Genomic DNA, 21637 nt, shown 5'->3' with positions numbered 1-21637 from the left:
GGGTCAAGAACCCAGGAGTAGAATACCTACTACTAAATGGAATCACGGGATGCTTTCGAGAATGGTGGCCAGAATCATCACACTGGGAACACAAAACATGGCTAGATTACTAGGTGATCCTCTAAGACACCTAGGGTCATAATAATAGCTCCAACATATATGCCGAGGCAACGGAGTACCTCAACTTGACGATTAGTGTGGTTAATCTGGCCCAAAGGAACATCGATAATGGAAAGAAGGGATTTGCAAATGCATCAGACTATTTAGAAACTTGGGATGACTCGGACAGCATAACGGCTGTAAATGCTCAAAATGATTTGAGACATCCTGCAAAATGGTGGCTTAACCACTCAACATCACAATATCAAAGTTCTGAGGCCAGCTATGAACATATGGAAGTAGTAGGAACTGAACTGAGGCTTGAACTCAACAATCCTAGGCAACTACGATTTAGTAACACGTCATCCTGAGAGATAGAAGAGAAGCCTAGTTCTTAACCCCCATAGAAAGGAAGAGGATGACTCAGATCAGAAGGGCATAAGATAAAGGAGTAAAAAGAGCCTTATGTTCCCTTCCACAATCAATTCCCTTACATAACTAAAGCATTTCTAAACTCAACTTCGACCAGTTTGGCTTGGTAATCCTACAGGCAGTCAGGCTCTGATACCAAAGCTGTCAGGACCCTGATCCTAAGCCACATCGATCTAGCATGTAACACATCATATCACTTTGCGGCCACACGCACGGTATTCCCACGGGTGCCACCTTACCTGGCTCGGGACCGTTTGCGCCTTTTGGCTCACGTATATGATAGTGTCGCTAGCATCCATATGACAGAGAACCCGGGCCGACATGTCTAGTCGTAAACCCAAAGTGGCACTAACTCATGGGAACAGGCATACATGAATCACATCGAGCATGTCGGTCAGCAGCGTGTGAATCCGGGCTGTAGCACTGGGCTAACAGGACTCCGGGAACCCGGGCTGTAGCAGGCTAGGCAGGACTCCGGATGTCACTGTGTGACATTTCCCCGAAAGGACAGACACAGGAACGAAGTGAATCACATGCCGGCCAGTCAAGTGTCCTGAGCAGTAGTGCTGGGCTAGCAGGACTCCGGTGAACCGGGCTGTAGCGGACTACTATGGCTCATGGAAGCACAAGACTACATTTCCCCATAAGAGAGGCTACCAAGGATAAACAACTAGGTTGTCGGATCCCACACATATCAAGCATTTCAATCATACACACAATATGCTCAATATGTGAAAATACAACATGGCATCACAACATAACTCTACGACTCAAGTATTTATTCATTAGGCTCCGAGGAGCGAGATATTACAAACATGGGTCTCATGACCCAACATTCAGAGCATACAGTTCAAAGCACATGCGGAAGCTTAACATGTCTGGGTACAAACATCTACAAATGAAAAAGGCTGAGAAGTCTGACTATCTACCAAATCCTGCCGAGGGCACAAGATCGTAGCTGAGGTAACAAGCTAAACGTCGAAGTCCACGCGGAACTACTAGCGAGACTGACGTCTCTCTGCAAAAACATAAAATAGGCAAACGTGAGTACAAATGTACCCAGCAAGACTTACATCAGAACTATCTACATATGCATCGGTATCAATAAAGGGGTGGTGGAGTTTGACTGCAGCAAGCCAGCTTTGACTCGGTGGCTATCCTGAACTACGACTGCAAGTAACTCTTTGAGGTGGCGCACACGAGTCCACAAATTCACCATACCAATACACCACTATGGATCCGCTCCCGTCTCCCTGCGAGAACGCCATCCATAGCACTCACACTTATCTTGCACATTTTAGAGTATCCACTTTTGCTTGTCTATGAACTATGCAAGGGGTCCAAGTTTCCATATCCGAGGAATCCGGCTATTCGAATAGATAATGATAACCCTGCAGGGGTGTACTTCTTCACACACGCTCTCGCCACTTATCACCCTGTACATGTCATGTACCTCGGCAACCTTCAAGCGGAAGCCGGGCGAGGGAGTCGGCCACGACCTGACTAACCAACAAGTCTCTAGTCCAGGTTTATCGCCTATTCGGGTTCCATCCGCAAGGAGATCCGGCCGGGGTGTCGCTCACGGCCCCAAACGATGTGTGCAGGGTTCCCAAGCCCACCATCCGGGTGCCACTTGGTACACCGTGCCACTGTGCCTAGTCTGTCCCAAGCCCACCTGTACCGGGTGCCACTTGGTAGACTACTAACACTACCTATAAACACCAGAAACTAGTTGCAACTCCTGGACAGAGATCGAGTTGATTAATAAGCTGAGAGGGGCCGAGTTACCGGAACCCAATGTGTGGTAGTAACTGTTCATGGATCACAAACACAGAACTCAGTTCCTGAGGACGGCTACAATGAGACAACCCACCATGTACTCCTACATGGCCTCTCACCACTACCTTTACCAAATCGTGTTCACACACTTAGATCTCAACGGTAGGACATGTTCACCATGTTCCAATTCATTCCCGATGAATCAAACCGGACTCAACTCTAAGCAGTAGCAGGCATGACAACAAGCATGAATGAGTAGGCACATCAGGGCTCAAACAATTCCTACTCCTGCTAGTGGGTTTCATCTATTTACTGTGGCAATGACAGGTCATGCAGAGGAAAGGGGTTCAACTACCGCAGCATGTAACAGTTGAAACGTTGTTGTCCTAATGCAGTAAAAGAGAGCAGGAGCGAGAGAGTGGGATTGTATCGGAATGAACAAGGGGGTTTTGCTTGCCTGGCACTTCTGAAGATAATATAGCTCTTCATCGGTGTCATCGATCACATCTTCGGAAACATCGTCGACTGAGAGGGGACGGTTACCGGCAAACACAGAAGGACACAATCAATGCAATGCAACAATATGATGCATGATCATGACATGGCAGTATGCTGTGATTTGAGCTAATGCATCTAGCTATGATTTAAATGAAGTTGGTTTGAATACATGATTCAACTTCCAACTCCATATATGATTATTTAAATGCCCTTTATTTTTTTTGTCCAAAACAGAGGACAAACAATGTTCAAACATGCATGAAAATGGTACAGATGGATTCCTTGAATTTTTCTGATAATTTTTCATATATAAATTATTTCATTTGGAGTTACGGTTTAATTTCTATGATTTTTAGGAGGTAGCACTATTTTCTGGAATTTCCTGAATAAGAATAAATCCAGAAAAAGGAGTTACTGCGTCAGCACTACGTCACCGTGATGTCAGCAGGTCAACGGGGCGGTCTAGGTCAAACTGACCGGTGGGACCCGCACGTCAGTTTCCAGGCTAATTAACAGGGTTAGTTAGCACTAACTTAATACTAAATCTAGATTAATTAGGGGCCTGGGCCCATGTCAGTAAGTCATGGGAGTCAAACCCCTGGTCAACTGGGGTCAAACCCACCGACGACTGGTCGCCGGCGAGGTCATGCGTGGCGGTGGTGCTCGGGATTGCTTCTCCGGCGACCAAACCAACGGCGGAGCCCATCCACGAGTAGCTGGAGCTCGCGCGCGTCGGGTGGTGCCCTCAGCTTAGCCGGAGGTGGCCTAAAACGATGGAGGCAACGGCAAGTGCGGCGGCCGGCGTTCGGGCGTCGAACGAATCGACGTCGCAGGGCACGGCAGGAGCAACGGGTGGTGGCTACGGCTCCGTGGTGATGCGCTGAGCGCAGTGGCGCGCTCGGTTTCGAGCTCCAGTGGACGTGGCCATGGCAGCGAGGAGCTCAGGCGGCGGTGCGTTCTCGGGTCCGGTGGAGACAGTAGCTAGAGTGGGCAAACGGCAAGGGGAGAAGAGGGGAACGGGTCAGCGGCTCACAGCGAGGTCGTTGGTGATCTCAGCGTGCTCAGGGACGGCTTGGACGGAGCAAATCGACGGCGGCGGTCCACGGCGGCCGAGGACGGAGACGAGGGTGGTGAGGACATTGCAGGGCTTCCCGGCTCACTTGGCGCGGTGAGGAGGAAGGGTAGGTTGAGGCGGAGCTTCTTCGCACAACGAGAGGGCGAGGGAGGTACGGTGGTCAGGCGGGCGGCGACGGTGGCAACGGATCCGTTCGGGTTGCCGTGGGAGAGAGAGTAGAGGAGGGGAAAGAGGTCCAGGGAGAGAGGGGAGAGGACGAGGGGGTCGGGGGTGTGCGTGGCGTCGTGCAGAGCGTCCAGAGCAACGTCGGGGAGGCGGCGGGAAGCAGGAGGTGGCCGAGCGCGCGGCGACCACGCTCCCAATCCTTCTGGCGTGAGCTGGAAGAAGACAAGGGGAGGAGGTGGGCTGGGCCTACAGTGTTGGGCTGCACAGAAGCTGGGCCGCAGGTGAGGTTAGGTAAGTTTCTGTCTCTGTTTTATTTTGTTCTGTTTTGTTTTTCTTTTACTTTGCCACTGTTTTTGAAATTTAAACAAATTCAAAACAGTGCCAAATATCCTCTGAATAATTTATGTTGCTAGATGGACTTTTCCAAAGGCACATAAATAATTTCAGGGCCTTTTGAAATATATTCTATATAAAATGAATATAATCCAAAAGTGAAATACTTATTGATTTAATTTCAAAGGCCCAAAATAAATATCCCTGAGACTCCAAAAATATTGGTTTGAGTTTTACTTTCTTGCCAATATTTTTATAGCTTAACAGGAACATTTTCTTGGGTTTGTTTGAAGCAATTTTTAATGTTGATCATTTTTAGAAATGATCTCTGAGGCTTTTCCACTTTCCCCAATTCACATTTAAATGGAATTTAAACATGATGCATGGATGCCACTCACTGATGCAACTAATTACAAAGCAGAATTCTAGGGTTGTGACATCACCCCTGTGGCTACTCCGGCCCTCAATCTAGAGCAGATCGTGCCGTCCGAGGACGGGTGGATAGACCCTGCCACGGAGGCCGCACACTCAGCGGCGATAGAGATGAATACTGGACTTCACCTCCTATGAGACCTGTGTTACCGGACCCTTGGATTCATTCTCGGCCACGGGCTCCGAACCGCTTGCGTCCGTGCCTATCGAATCTGACTGGGCACCGATTATGGAGTTTACCTCCGCGGATATCTTTTAGCACTCGCCCTTGGGCGATGTGCTAAATTCATTGAGGTATCTCTCCTTTCAGGAGACCCTTGGCCGAACTATGTCCGGCTTGAGTGGGAAGCGAACGAAGAAATTCATTCCCCATCCACCACCCACTTAATAGCCACTATCGACTACTTAACCAACATGCTTGATTTCGACTCCGAAGACATCGACGGTATGGATGACGATGGAAGAGAAGAACAGGAACCACCGCCCACAGGGCGCTGGACAGCCACCTCATCATATGATATATACATGGTGGACACCCCCAAAGAAAGCAATGGCAATAAGGCAACGAAGGATAATCCCCTCAAGAAGCAATCTAAGCACCGGCGTCATCGACGCCACTCTAAGCCCCGCCATAGCAAAAGCAGTGATACCGACACAAGAGACAATAATGCTGTAGACAGTGCCGAAGACGAAGACAATCTCCTCCAGCCAGGCTTCGAGCGGGAGGATGGGCACACGAGCCCTAAGGAACAAGCGACAGACGGAGAATCAGGGGATGGCAACTACATGCCCCTCTCCAAAGACGAAGCGAGCCTCGGTGACGAAGAATTCATCGTGCCTGAGGATCCCGTCGAGCAGGAGCGCTTCAAGTGTCGGCTTATAGCCACAGCAACAAGCCTGAAGAAAAAGCAGCAGCAGCTTCAAGCTGATCAAGATCTGCTAGCGGATAGATGGACCGAGGTCCTGGCAGCCGAGGAACACGAACCCGAGCGCCCAACCAAAAGTTACCCAAAGCGCAGGTTGCTACGCCAACTTGAGGAGGAAGCATTAAAGCCTACACTACCAGTGTATGATGCGGCTGACCGGCCACCTCGTGGCCGAGACAAAGCGGCATATCAGCCCGAAGTCCAGCCCGCACCCTGTCGCCAGTCAAACAAAAACACCAAGGCCCGGGGCTACACGCAGGACCTGCGAGACATGTTGGAAAACAAAGCAGGACATACAAGATCGATCTACTGTTCACGGGGGCTTGCCCCAACGCGTGACGACGACCATCACGCTGGATATACTAAAAGCAAATCCGTTCGGGCCAAATATGGCAGACAAGACTCGTACGAACTGCGTCGTGATATAGCCCGGCACAGAGGCGCCGCACACCTCCTATGCTTCAACGACGAAGTAATGGATCATGAATTCCCAGAAGGGTTTAAACCCATAAACATTGAACATAAGATGGTACAATAGACCCCGCGGTATGGATTGAAGATTTCCTCCTCCACATCCACATGGCCCGCGGTGACGATCTACATGCCATCAAGTACCTCCCACTAAAACTCAAAGGACCGGCTCGACATTGGCTGAATAGCCTGCCGGCAAACTTCATTGGCAGTTGGGAGAACTTGGAAGACGCATTCCTTGACAACTTCCATGGCACTTATGTGCGACCACCGGATGCTGATGAATTGAGTCACATAACCCAACAGCTCGGGGAGTCCGCCAGGAAATTCTGGACTCGGTTTCTAACTAAAAAGAACCAAATCTTCGACTGTCCAGATGCCGAGGCCTTAGCGGCATTTAAACATAACATCCGTGATGAGTGGCTCGCCCTACACCTCGGCCAAGAAAAGCCAAAGTCCATGGCAGCCCTCACGACACTCATGACCCGCTTTTGTGTGAGCGAGGATAGTTGGCTGGCTCACAGCAACAACACATCTAAAAATCCTGGCAATTCAGATGCCAGAGATAGCAATGGCAAGCCACGTCATAACAGACACAAGCGCCACAACAATGGTGACAACTCCGAAGACACGGCAGTCAATGCCGGATTCAGTGGCTCTAAATACGGTCAGCGGAAAAAGCCGTTCAAAAGAAGCAATTCGGGCCCGTCTAGTTTGGACCGCATACTTGATCGCTCGTGCCAAATTCATGGCACCCCCGATAAACCAGCCAACCACACCAATAGAGAATGCTGGGTGTTCAAACAGGCTGGCAAGTTGAATGCCGTAAACAAGGAAAAGGGGCTGCATAGCGACGATGAGGAGGAGCCCCGGCCGCCGAACACAGGTAGACAGAAGAAATTCCCTCCCCAAGTGAAAATAGTGAACATGATATACGCAACCCATATTCCCAAGCGGGAATGGAAGCGTGCGCTAAGGGACGTCTACGCGATGGAGCCAGTCGCCCCAGAGTTCAACCCATGGTCTTCTTGTCTGATCACTTTCGATCGCAGGGACCACCCTACTAGTATCTGTCATGGCGGTTCTGCCGCATTGGTCCTTGACCCCAACATCGACGGATTTCACCTCACTCGAGTCCTTATGGACGGTGGCAGCAGCCTGAACCTGCTCTATCAGGATACAGTGCGCAAAATGGGTATCGACCCCTCAAGGATCAAACCCACAAAACCACCTTTAAAGGTGTCATACCAGGTGTAGAGGCCTATTGCACGGGCTCAATCACACTGGAAGTGGTCCTCGGATCCCCGGACAACTTCCGAAGCAAGGAGTTGATCTTCGATATCGCCCCCTTCCGCGGTGGCTATCACGCACTGCTCGGACGAACCACATTCGCCAGATTCAATGCGGTACCGCATTATGCATACCTCAAGCTCAAAATGTCAGGACCTCGCGGGGTTATAACAGTTAATGGAAACACAGAACGCTCGCTCCGTACGGATGAGCACACTGCGGCCCTCGCAGCAGAAGTACAAAGCAGCTTTCTGAGGCAAACCGCCAATTCGGCGATACAGCCCCCGGACACCTTCAAGTGAGTCCGGAGTACCCTGCAATAGGATCGCCCGGCACGTTCTGAGCTCGCCTAGCAATCCGGCGTCCATCCCAGTCCCAGTCAAGCGATGAAATTTGCACCGCACGTCCATAATTACGCACTCAAAACACCATGGGCATAGGCGGAGGCACGACTATGGCACGGCCCACAATGCGGCTCAACCACCTCAGGACAAGTATACCTTTACCATTTTCTTCCTTTCAGGACCCTATTCTCTGAAGGCCCTCTCCAATACCCTGATTATCGGACCCATCACAGGAAGGAAACACCAAGGAAGCAAGAAGCTTTGACGTACAAGGGAATCACCAGGTGGTCTCTGATAACGATCGCTATACCTATTTTACATACCCACACGCAGACTGCCCTTGGATAGGACATGTCAAATAGTCCTATTTTTGCTTATTGCACTACTTGTATACATACTCTTTGATGTATCATTTAAATAAATAGCGTTAGCTTATTATTGCTTTTTTTCCTGTCGGCTCATTTAGGAAAAATTGCAACCGTACATTCTGGTACGTCCAGTGCGCCAGGGGCTTCAGTGTACCCCATAACACGGAAAGAAAAAGTCCGAACACTTTCGACAGTGCATCACCCCGAACTTATAGCATTATATGCATCAACTCCGAATCATGTCTTGGGTCAATAGTTGGGTTTGCCCAGCTCCCATGTTTTGGTACCTTACGTTCCGCTATATCGGCTAAGGTAGCACTGGGAGAACTACTGCGATTGTGTCCCGGTTCTTCCGGACGAACACCTCATTAGAGAAAGCCGAAAACTGACTGTCATGATGCGGCGAGAGTTGGTCTCAAATCCTTAAAGATTTTTTCTGCTTCGGGCAAGGAATCGGCCTTGTCCGATTTAGGCGTATATAGCACCCCAAGCTCGGCCTTTCGAATACTAGGGGCTTTGCCAAAATTTAAAATTGTAGACTTCTATGGCTAAGTGAGAGTGATAAAGTTGTATAGTCCGATTGCCTTGTTCGCTGCGCTAAACACCTCCTTAAAGGACCAATTTTTTTGGATAAAGAGTGTTTAAGATTTATTCTGAACACCTCGGTACTAATTACATGGGGCAGAAGCCGACGACTCGCCAACTCTCAGATTTTATAAATGGCCGCACAGAAGGTAATATTTTAAATCGACAAGCGTTATATAGCGCACAAGAACTCATTTTCATATTACAGGATCATGAGTACATTCATTCAAATATTACATCCTTAGCACATTCCTCAGCCACAAGGCGGGCACCCTTCAGGACACTATCATAATACTTTTCGGGGTGGCGATGCTCCTTGCCCTCCGATGGCCCCTCTTTCACCAGCTTTTCGGCGTCCATCTTCGCCCAGTGCACTTTCGCACGGGCAAAGGCGCTGCATGCACCTTCAATGCAGACGGACCGCTTTATGACTTCAAGTCGTGGGCAGGCATTCACAAGTCGCTTTACCAGGCCGAAGTAGCTGCCAGGCAGGGGCTCGCTAGGCCACATCCGGACTATGAGACCCTTCATGGCCAGTTCGACCGCCTTGTGAAGCTCGACCAGTTGCTTCAGTTGGTCGCTCAAGGGCATCGAATGTTCGGTCCCAGTATATTGAGACCATAACAAATTTTCCGTCGAGCTCCGTTCCTTGGCCCGGTAGAACTCCATGGCATCCGATACGCTGCTGGGTAGATCTGCGAACGCTCCTGGAGAGCTCCGAATTCGGGTAAGTAAAAGGGAAGTTTCCTTCACATGCTTGCTTTGCATAATGAATGCCTTACCCGCCGCTATCTTCTTGACCGCCTGAATCTCCTGGAGGGCCTTTTGAGATTTGGCCTTGGCATTTTGTGCGTTCTCGAGGGCCTTCGCAAGCTCGGACCCCTGCATCTTAGAGTCACGCTCCAAGGACTCGTATTTTTTGATGAAATCCTGGAGCTCTTGCTGAACCTCGCCGACTCGGGCCTCTTGCTTCTCGCGCTCGATGCTCTCCTGGGCCGCTCTGTCTTTGGCCTTGGACAGCGCCTTCTTCAGGGCCGCCACTTCGGTCGTGGCCCCTAGCAAAATTCATGATGATCCCATGATCTAGTAACCACCTTTTTTCTTTATCAATATACAGACGGGGTATCACTTACCTTTGTTCTCTTCGAGCTGCCTCTTGGTAAGGCCGAGCTCTTCCTCGGACCACTCAAGGTCCCGCTTCAGTCCGGAGACCTCCGCAGTACGAGCGGCAGCGGCCAGCAGCGAAGCCTGCTTATTCACATAGACATATTCTGATTAGACTCCTGTGATTATTATTTTATCCTCTGTTTGGCCTTTCTTTGCGAACACCAAACAGAGTATCAAGGGCTACTGTCTATACTGTGATATTTTCTCATAATTTGATTACTTACCTCAAAGCCTGTTAGGAGGCTGGCACAGGCTTCGGTCAGTCCGCTTTTGGCGGACCGAACCTTCTTGACCACCGCACTCATGATAGTGCGGTGCTCTTCGTCAATGGAAGCGTCGCGAAGCGCTTCCAGCAAGTTGTATGATGCCTCTGGATGGAAAAAGGCCATCGGTGCAGACGGCTCGCCCCCCGTAGCGAGGGGTCGCCTGACAAAATCCAGAACCACTGGAGGTTCCGGATAGGGGCCAAACTTGCTGCGGTCCCCGGCATTAGAGCCCACGGGAGTCTTGCCCCCCCATGCGCCCAGTCGGTGCCCTTTGAGACAACACCTTGATGTCGTCCGTAGGCCAGGGGGAGGTGGCTGTCGGGAGTGAATCGCTGTTCATCGCCGACTGGCCCAAAGACTCATCCGAAGAGGATACGTCGATATGGGCTTTGGATGGGTTGCATGATCATATTTGACATGATAAGAAGTAATCAAACAAAACATACCAAAACTATTATAGTATCCGGATACTTACGACTTCGCCGGGGGCTTGTCCCTGGGCAACCACTCCTCATCGCTGTAAGCGGCTGTTGTGGAGCAGTCCGGAAGGAAGGTCCTTCCCTTCTTGGACCCTTCGGCCTCCCTAGATGGGGCGGCCTTCCTTTTCTTGTCTCCCCCGGCTGGGGGGAGAACTTTCCTCTTCCTCCTCCTCGTTTTCGTGGGAGGAGTGCGCCTCGGTGTTTTTAGACAAGGAGTTCGATATAACCTTGCGCCGGAGACCTTTTCTGGTCCCCGCGGCCTTCTTCTTGGCCTTCTTCTCCGGCGCTTCATAGGGCGCCGGAACCAGCATCTCCATTAAGAGAGCCCTTGTTGGATCTTCGGGCAGTGGGGTCGGACAATCGATCTGCTCCACTGTCGCTACCCAGTCCTTTTAAAATGGCGTGGAGGCTTAGATCCCTCACATGATTATACTAGGGAAAGGAACATCTTATGAGATATAAAGAGCTTACCGGATTGGCAGGGCGCTTTGCGCTGAGTCCGCGATCCTCGGTAAGGGGAGGAGGTACCTCGGCGGCCTTGAACAACACCCTCCAGACGTCTTGCTGCGTTGTGTCAAAAAGCTCTCGCAGCGTCTGGTGCTTGGTCGAGTCGAACTCCCACATATTGAATGCCCGTCTTTGACACGGAAGGATCCGGCGGAAGAGCATGACCTGGACCACGTTGACAAGCTTGATTTTCTTGCTTATCATATTTTTAACACAGTTCTGGAGTCCGGTCAGCTCCATCGATGAACCCCAGGATAGGCCCTTCTCTTTCCAGGAGGTGAGCCGCGTGGGGACGCCAGATCGAAATTCGGGGGCCGCCACCTAGTTGGTGTCGTGCGGCTCAGTGATGTAGAACCACCCCGATTGCCACCCCTTCACGGTCTCCACATAGGAGCCTTCGAGCCAGGTGACGTTGGGCATTTTGCCCACCATGGCGCCTCCGCACTCCGCTTGCTGGCCGACCACCACCTTCGGTTTCACGTTGAAGGTCTTCAGCCACAGGCCGAAGTGGGGCTTGATGCGGAGGAAGGCCTCGCACACGACGATAAACACCGAGATGTTGAGGATGAAATTGGGGGCCAGATCATGGAAGTCCATCCCGTAGTAGAACATGAGCCCACGGACAAATGGGTGGAGGGGAAATCCCAGCCCGCGGACGAAGTGGGTGAGGAATACGACCCTCTCATGGGGTGCTGGAGTAGGGACGATCTGCCCCGCGTCTGGGAGCCGGTGCGCGATGTCTGCGGCCAGGTATCCGGCTTCCCGAAGTTCCGTAATGTTCTCCTCCATAACGGAGGAGACCATCCACTTGCCTCCCGCTCCGGACATGTTTCGAATGGCTTTGCGGAGAAAATGAGAACTTGGGCGCTGGAGCGCAAGTGCACGAGAATGGATGGGTAGGGGAAGAAGAAGGCGTGGGTGAAAAAGAGGAGTCCTTGTCCCTTTATAAAGGCAGTAGAAACTGTGCGCCTCCCTACTTGCCCCATAAAATCGCCTATTCCCCAAGCGCCGCGATTGATGGCGCGGTTGGGTTACCCATATCCGTATTGTTGAGAATCCCGTGATAAGGGGAACACGATCTCTGCTTTGACAAGATGTGCCAATAAACCCGCCTCGCAACACGTGCAATGGCAGACAGGGAAAAGCGGTTCGTAATGACCGGGCCACGGCAAGACGTCACGTTATAAAAAGTTGCAGCAGATTGGATTTGTGGAATAATATACTCTCTACGGTGGTATGTGGAATTTATTTTGCAGAGCCGGACACGATCCTTGTGTTCAAAATATTCTATGGAGTATTCGGAGAAGGAACCCGCCTTGCAATGCCGAAGACAATCTGCGCGCCGAACTCAACGACATTGAAGCCTGGTTCAGGGGCTACTAAGGGAGTCCTGAATTAGGGGGTCCACGGTCAGCTGGACTATATACTATGTCCGGACTGTTGGACTATAAAGATCCAAGATTGAAGACTTCGTCCCATGTCCGGGTGGGACTGTCCTTTGCGTGGAAGGCAAGCTTGGCAATTCGGATATGTAGATCTCCTCCCTTGTAACCGACTCTGTGTAACCCTAGCCCCCTCCGGTGTCTATATAAACCGGAGGGTTTAGTCCATAGGACAACAACAATCATAATCACAGGATAGCTTCTGGGGTTTAGCCTCTGCGATCTCGTGGTCGATCAACTCTTGTAATACTCATATCATCAAGATCAATCAAGCAGGAAGTAGGGCATTACCTCCATCGAGAGGGCCTGAACCTGGGTAAACATTGTGTCCCCCGCCTCCTGTTACCATCAACCTTAGACGCACAGTTCGGGACCCCCTACCCAAGATCCGCCGGTTTTGACACCGACAGACCTAAACAAACGGTTTTTACCCCTTTCCACGATGACATTTGGAACCGTCGCCAAGTGAGTGTGGGCGATAGGGGGGTCCTTCCCACACGACCCAGAAACCGTCGGGAATAGGGAGCCTTGATGCATACAGTTCTCCCTATATAACCGTTTCTGATATCTCGAATATCCCAAACGCTTCATCCTTGCTACTCATTTGTGCTTGCATTGTCATCACAGTCAGAGTTTTGTGGTTCTGCCTAAAACCAGGCAGATTCTAGGCACGGGAGCTTTCTAGGCAGATTCCAGGCACAGGAGATTTACGATGCTTGGCACATCAGAAATATTTCATGATTATAAACCGTGTACGATAGGTAGACAATCACACATGTTTAGTTTTCCCGCACCGTATGTGATAGTGTCTGACATCACACACGCTTTGCGAACGGCAACTGTGCATGCTTGCACACGTTTCCTCTTTGTGAACCATATTGGATTATGGTGTATATCGCAAACGTTTGTGTTTTACCCACCGTGTGTGCCGTAATGACCTGCACAACATAATTTCGCCCTAATTTACTTGCTGCTATTTAAAATTTTACCTAATTTAAACTTGAAAGTAGGCTATAGCTTTATTCATATCCATCGGGTTCAAACAACCAATGCATTATTCGATTCACAGGTGCATATGTTTAAGAATTACAGAAGCACCAAATAAAGAATGATGTACCAGGGTTCTATACTTGTACTTAGGGCTGGAATTCGAGCCGAGTCGACCCAGCTCGGCTCGACTCGCTAGAGCTCGTTTCGTTAACGAGCTAGCTCGACTCGACTCGTTATTATTAACGAGCTCAAATCCAAGATTGGCTCGGCTCGTATAACTCGCGAGCTGGCTCGTTTAGCTTGTTAAGCTCGTTAAAGATATGAACATAAAACCCTCAAATATTATAAAAATTATTATGTATATATTAAACATATATATCACTAAACAATAGTAATTTCCTTGTAACGCATGAGTCTCCTAGGTGGTTGGGCCTTCAATGGCTAGGCCTTGTGTTGTGTGCCTGGGACATAGGGCGCTGAGTGGCTGCTTTTTTATATTGGGAGTGGCTGATCTTTTGTACCGAGCCTAACGAGTTGCACGAGTACTCGTGAGATTGGCTCGTTTAACTTGGTCTATAAACGATCTTAAACTAAATCTCGGCTCGGCTCGTTATTCTTCGAGTTCGAGTCGATTCGAGCCGAGTCACGGGCTACTTGTTTAGCTCACGAGCTTCGATCTTTTTTTCCAGCCCTACTTGTACTATTACAGATGGTAAAGAAAGAGGCGACAGACATTCCAGTTGCTGAACAAGGTGAAGCGGAATGGCCCTATTGTGCTCTCCTGGATGCAGAAGGCATGTAGGACTCTAGTCCAACCCCTTGTGATGGTCGGCCGCCAATCATGTAGTTTGAGAGGCAATCTTGAGTAAACTGCTTCAGGATCCACTGCAAAAGAAAAAAGATTCAGATATTGTCATCTAACACAACTCATTACAGGCAGTAAAAAGAAGGCTACAGGGTTCTTACTTACGATCCTGCAATTCACTGTTGTCTTACATAAAGTGTAAACAAATAGTTCGATTGACATCTTTTGACCCATTTTAGTAACAATCTTTATCAGTTTCCTCAGTTGATGATGGTTCATGAATATCTCATTGCCCCATGCGTAGAAAGGGTCGAAGTGTGGATCTTTGGCAATGATATATGTACCTAAAAGCACCAAGTTAATATTAGAAGCTAAACAACAATTGAAAAATGATGTAGTACAACATTCCATCCATCCCATTATATAAGATTTTATTACATGTATATCTAGACATCATCAGAACATTAAGGTAACACTCTTCCTTGTTGCTATGTAGCCTGGGATTGCATATTTAGTCATTCAGTACAATGCATGTTGCTAAACAACAATTGAAAAATGAAAAGGCATGTTAGCTGCAATATCCTTAAAAGCAACCAAATATCGTAATTCATAGTGGTATTGTTGAAACTGTTATTGATGAAATTGAACTGAACAGCAAATAGTTGCACATATAGAGCATCACACTATGAAGAACTAAAATAAACAAGTCATAAGGACATCTCTAGGCGATCCTTAAAAAGTTAAAGGACTAAAACCCTTAGTGGATATGTATATACTCAAGCAATTTTTGGCCTTTTCTATTCGATCCCCTAAACTTAAGGTTGTAAACTTCAATTTGATCAAGTTCAAAGCAGGTTCAACCGAAAGTAGCATGCATTCAAACATAAACATAGATAGTTTTGCATAACCGAACATAAAACATAAATTTAAACTAAGCTAAACTACTTTCGGTCGAAGTAGAGGTCGAGCCAATCCTTCCTCGTCATGTACGGTGTGCCGTGAGCGGGGTCCGGGTCAATACCATCGTTGGGGAAGGCACTCCTCCACTCGTCAACGTCGATCTCCTTGTCTTGGGGGCCCACCTCGATGCCCTCCGTGCCACCGTCGCCACCGCCTTCGACCTCGTCATCAGAGGAGAGCGCGATAACCTCGCCGCCCTCCGCATTGCCGTCCTCGCCGCCTTCGACCTCGTCATCAGAGGAGAGTGCGATAACCTCGCCGCCCTATGCGCCGGCAAAGATCGCCCGCTCCGCCTCCACGAGCTCCGGGTGCTGCCGACGGAGCTCTTGCATGTAGGCCTCGTCGGCGGCCTTGGCCTCAAGATGCTCCCACGCCTCACGGTTCTCCTGCGCCATAGCTGAGCTCACCACCCCTGGCTTCGGCGGAACGAGGTGGACCAGACGTGTGCCGAAGGGGAAATTGAGCCTAGCCACCGCGCCGTGGTAGCGGACCTGCCAGCGGTCCTACTCCATGGTCGCGAGCTCGGCCGTGTGGAAGCTACCGAGCCACCGGCGGGTGAGGATCTCTCGATCTGTAATCTCAGTGACCCACGTCCCCCACTGGCGCTGCCGGACCCCGAGGTAGGACTTCGTCGGCTGCCGGGTCCGGGGGAGGACGGGGAACTCCTTGAACCGACGTAGGAGCGCTGCGGCAAGCAGATCGGGGGACCGGCGACGGCGGATCGGTCCCGCGGAGGACGACGAGGACACCTCGGTGGCCACCTCGCCGGCGTCGGGCGAAAAGGCCACGATAAACCACTTTTTGGCCATTGGCTTCTCGAGCCCCCTAGCACACTGGCAGGGGTTGAGGATGGAGGCGCCGGTGATGGCGGCGACCTACCAATGGTTTCGAGGGTTGTGTGTGTCTGTGTGAGTGGAGGTTGTGTTTGAGGAAATACTGCGGCAATTGAAAATTTACTAGGCGGGAGTAACAAGGCGGGGCTACTGAAAATTTGGATCAAGGACGAGCAGATATTTTTGAGATTGCGAGGGATGCAGAGGCAGGAGTAAAATGCCGGGGCTACTAAAAATTTGAATCAAGGGACTGAAGCAGAGAGGGATGCAGAGGCGGGAGTTTTGGGGGAGCGGGCTAGTGTGCTTGACACGCTGGCTGTGGACTGTAGCCGATGCACCTTCTCGCGTAAGCCATAGGCGTACCATACACCGACGGTGCTCCAAGATATTTTGTACTACATCTCACAAGGTTGGTGAGAATAAACTGTGTGGGATCTACTTGATTTGAATTACAAAATGGGGTCACAATGGCAATGGGTGGTGTTTGAATTGCTAGACCTTTTATTTGCAGTGAACATGCAACTGTATGTGTGTCATAAAAGAATTGGAATTATTCAGGGTTCGTTTGGACATTTCATACATTAAACTGGTTTTCTAGCCGTTTCAGGTGCACAATTCAAAATTAAACTACATGCACATGCTCCGGTGCATACTAATTGGTTGAAAAATCAAATCTGTGTCCTTTAGTGCATGCTTAGGTCCCATGGAAGAAATGGGAATGAATTTTTCAGGGTTTGTTTGGCCTTTTTTATGAAACTTGGCATGCTATCATGGAGCGGCATCAACATGCCGTGGTGAAAATTTTGTCCCATTTGGGGCAGGTTTGGGTATAAGCTTCTCACAAACCAGAGTTTCTCACAACAAGCGTGATGGTTTCGATAGGGAAGGTACCACCTTTGGGGATGAGACAATATATGTTGCCTCTTATTGCTTTCAAAAAATTTCTATTGTCAACATAGAACAACATGACTGTTGTGTTCAATCTTGGAATTTTTCGGGGTTCGTTTGGCCTTTTTTATACATTAACTGGGTTTTCAAGCCATTTTATGTGCATAATTCAAATTTTAACTACAAGCACATGCTCCAATAATGCACCAAAGTTGGTTGAAAAATCACATGTGTGTCCTTGGGTGAATTTCTAGGTCCCATGCAAGAGATGGGAATGAATTTCAAATACCAGGGCACTGTTCATTGCTGGCAAAACGTTGAGATGCCTAGTTTTCAAATTCTAGTAAATCCAAAACTCGTCTGAAATTCATGAAACTTGGCATGCTAGCATGGAGCGGCATCAACATGCCGTGGTGAAAATTTTGTCCCATTTGGGGCAGGTTCGGGTATAAGCTTCTCACAAACCAGAGCTTCTCACAACAAGCATGATGGTTTCGATAGGGAACGTCCCACCTTTGGGGACGAAATGATATCCATTGCCTCTTATTTCTTTCAAATATTTTCTAGTGTCAACATAGAACAACAGGTGTGTTGTTTCAATTTTTGTGATTTTTCGGGGTTCGTTTGGACATTTTTTATGCATTAATTGGGTTTTCTAGGCATTTTATGTGCATAATTCAAATTTGAACTACAAGCACATGCTCCAATGCACTAAGGTTGGTTGAAAAATCTAATATGTGTCCTTGGGTGAATTTCTAGGTCCCGTGCAAGAGATGGGAATGAAATTCAAACACCAGGGCATTGTTCATTGCCGACAAAACATTCAGATGCTTGATTTTTAAATTCTAGTAAATCCAAAACTCGTCTGAAATTCATGAAACTTGGCATGCTATCATGGAGTGGCATCAACATGCCTTGTTAAAAACTTTGTCCCATTTGGGGCAGGTTTGGGTAAATGCTTCTCACAAACCAGAGCTTCTCACAATAAGCATGATGGTTTCGGTAGGGAACGTCCCACCTTTGGGAACGAAACGATATCCATTGCCTCTTATTGCTTTCAAAAAATTTCTCGTGTCAACATAGAACAACAGGAGTGTTCTGTCAATTTTTGGGATTTTTCGGGGTTCGTTTGGACATTTTTATGCATTAACTGAGTTTTCAATGCATTTATGTGCATAATTTAAATTAGAACTACATGCACATGCTCCAGTGCATATAAATTGGTTGAAAAATCAAATATGTGTCCTTGGGTGCATGCTTAGGTCCCATGCAAGAAATGAGAATGAATTTCAAACACTAGGGCACCGTTGATTGCCGACAGAACATTGAAATGCCTCGATTTTAAATTCTAGTAATCCAAAACTCATCTGAAATTCATGAAACTTAGCATGCTTTCATGGAGCGGCATCAACATGTCGTGGTAAAATTTTGTCCCGTTTGGGGCAGGTTTGGGTATATGCTTCTCACAAACCAGAGCTTCTCACAACAAGCATCATGGTTTCGGTAGGGAACGTCCCACCTTTGGGGACGAAACGATATCCACTGCCTCTTATTGCTTCCAAAAAGTTTCTCGTGTCAACATAGAATAACAAGAGTGTTGTGTCAATTTTTGTGATTTTTCGGGGTTCTTTTGGACATTTTTTTGCATTAACTGAGTTTTCAATGCATTTATGTGCATAATTCAAATTTGAATTACATGCACATGCTCCAGTGCATATAAATTGATTAAAAAATCAAATCTGTGTCCTTGGGTGCATGCTTAGGTCCCATGCAATAAATGAGAATGAATTTCAAGCGCCAGGGCACTGTTGATTGCCGACAGAACATTGAGATGCCTGGTTTCTAAATTCTAGTAAATCCAAAACTCGTCTGAAATTCATGAAACTTGGCGTGCTATCATGGAATGGCGCCCGACATGATGTGGTATTTTTCGTGTCCATTTTGAGAGAAGGCGCACTCAAATAATGACAGCCAACAAAGGCATTTTGAAAAAATAGTTGACACTTAATATCTCAAACGTTTGTATAATTCAAAACGTGTGCGTTCTGTTAACCATTCACGTGACGCCACGTGTCTTGGTTTTAATGGCTGTAGGAGGTGTCGTGCAGACAGCTGCTTGACCTTGACTGAACGGGAGGCGTGCGAGCGCAGTCCGGTGCGCAGATTGACTGAGAGGCGTGCAAGCTGTCCTCCAATGCGCAGGCTCACCAGGAAGCGTTCGAGCTTTACGCTGCGCAGGCTCACTGGGAAGCGAGCCCTTTGACTTCCATGGCCTCCCACCTTCCTCTCCATTAATGGTGCTCGAGCCGCTGTTTAATACGGGCGGCCTTACTGTTCGCCTCCCATTCCCCTCCCCCCCCCACAGACCTCCACCGCCATGGTGCAGAATGATCATCTGCCACTAGTCTTCAAGTTTGGTGAAGTCGACTCTGAGTCGGAGGAGATAGAAAATAAGGAGGAATGGGGCCTCATGGACATGGCCCAGAACGAGATGAACGCGGCGGTTGCTTCCCCCTCCCGTCCCAGCTCCCATCCACGCGCCCGTGCCAGCGACCATCCCCGTAGCATTGACGGGCTGGTCGCCGAGCACTATCGCAGGGCTGGAAGCCGCGGGCGTCAGCGAGATCTCCGCGGATCCGCGTGAGCTCGTGTACATGCTAGCACAAGCGCCCGTGCCCGTGCTTGTGCGCGCCCCTCCACCCACTGTGTCGCCGGCCCCGTGCGGTTGGCTGCATCCGCCGTGCCCGTGCGTGCCCCTCCACCCACCGTGGCGCCGGTCCCCATGCGTTTGGCTGCACCCGCCACGCCCGTGCCCGTGCGCGCGCCCCCCTCAGCGGCATGGGACGCTGCCGTCGACCTCTACCTCTCAGCGGCGCCAGTTGCCGTCCTCCCGCGCCCCGCCCGCCGATCGCGCAACGACATGATGTTTGATTTACAAGTGAAGAACATTTTGTGATGCCTTGAAGACTTCAACTACGGCGTCCCGGAGGACGATAACGACAATGACGGCGCGGCACACCGCCTCCGCCGCCACCGGAAATAGTTTTTTTGGGGTTTAATATTGTATCTCGAATTATCGATCATATGAATATAAATTCGAAGTGTGACTGAATGAAAGATATGGTTTGAACAAACTTGCGTTTTTCTCTCTTAATATACAGACTTATCAAACGATTTTCTTTTGAAGAAAACGTCAACGGTTTTTAAATATAAAACACCCATCGCAAACGTTTTAGTTGGAACACCCGTATGCAAACTGACAGCTTCCCCAGGAAGCCAAGGGAAAATGTGCCGAGCAGGATTTCTGCATCCCTGCAACGCAAATGGTTGTTTTGCATGACCCATGTGCAACCACGTACAAAAAATTGGGTAAGATTTCCATATCTGTCATTTTGGGTATGTTGCCATTTCTCAAATTGGAAAGATTGATATTTGTTTATCTAGTAACATTGCCATTTGTCAACCTTGTGACACTACGATTTGTCAAAATATGCAGCTACAAATCACTAGCACTATCTAATTTTTGCAACTAAAATCACTAGCACTGTTCATATGGACACCACTAGCAGGCGTGCGTTCATGGACGCATATGCAAGTGTACCATTGATTACATACAACAAGTCCATCAACCCACAACGACAACGAGGATACACGTTGGATTATAGGTCATTTCCAAAAAAACATTCTAGTAATTTTTTTCTCACACAACAAATAACAAAGCGATGAAATGAACTTCAGCTCAACCACTTGTCGGCGTTGGAAACGCTTGCTATAAACCAGAAGTGATTCTCTGGGAAGGGCCAACTACTGTCAATCTCGAGACCAACGCAGTACTGATCATCCAGGCTGAAGCAGCCTATTTCAATACCCATATTGGGATGGTAGGGAAGCATAGTAATGTCCGAGGTATAGATGCAATCGCTTCTCATAAGTGGTAGTAACGTTGTGCCAACGGCAGCTGGATCGCCTTCCACCATCATTGGATAGTTTTGTCCATGGAAGAGTGAGTTTCCTCCAAGACTTTCAATACTGAACCGGGGAGAAGGTGTTGGCGCTAGTACACCAGTATCCATCCTGAATACCCTACAGCGATGTTGGAATAGGTCCGGAGAGTGCGACCATACGAGACAACACTTGCTTCCTTAGTAACATCAGCAGTGCCCCGTATACACACAAGAAGAGGTGATCCATCAGAATAAGTTGCCAGGCGCCATTGAGTATATGGGTCCTGCTCGTCCTCATGCTCGTGAATAAAATTTTCAAGTATAGGTGGTGGAATGTTCACAGGACCTTGGAAACACAAGAAGGTTAATTAGTAAAGGGAAACTAGCTAACCCGCATGCATGTGGATGAAACAATTATAATTATGGTGGAAGACAAACATACCAAAATCATGAGGATTCCATGCAAAAACAGTGCCACGAGTGGTGGTAGCAAACACAAGACCCTCGTATTGAATTGCATCACAGTTCTCATCCATGTATAGAAATTGATTTTTGAGCA

General features: G+C 48.8%; 1 protein-coding gene across 1 annotated transcript; it reads right to left on the bottom strand.

Annotated features, from left to right (window-relative positions):
* Positions 1–3837: 3837 nt before the first annotated feature.
* Positions 3838–12982, bottom strand: LOC147991132 (uncharacterized). Its single transcript, XM_087538533.1, has 4 exons — positions 12950–12982; positions 9931–10045; positions 9417–9852; positions 3838–4294 (listed from the first exon to the last, which is right to left on the bottom strand). Exons 1-4 carry the CDS (start codon positions 12980–12982, stop codon positions 3838–3840), a joined length of 1041 nt encoding a protein of 346 aa, XP_087394659.1.
* Between the last annotated feature and the right edge of the window lie 8655 nt (positions 12983–21637).

Source organism: Triticum urartu, chromosome 1A (genome assembly GCF_056163025.1).
Source record: "Triticum urartu cultivar PI428250 chromosome 1A, HENAU_Tu73, whole genome shotgun sequence".
NCBI classification, from domain to species: domain Eukaryota; kingdom Viridiplantae; phylum Streptophyta; class Magnoliopsida; order Poales; family Poaceae; genus Triticum; species Triticum urartu.
Note: the sequence above shows the minus strand (reverse complement) of the source record. Positions and strands in the feature narration are given on the sequence as shown.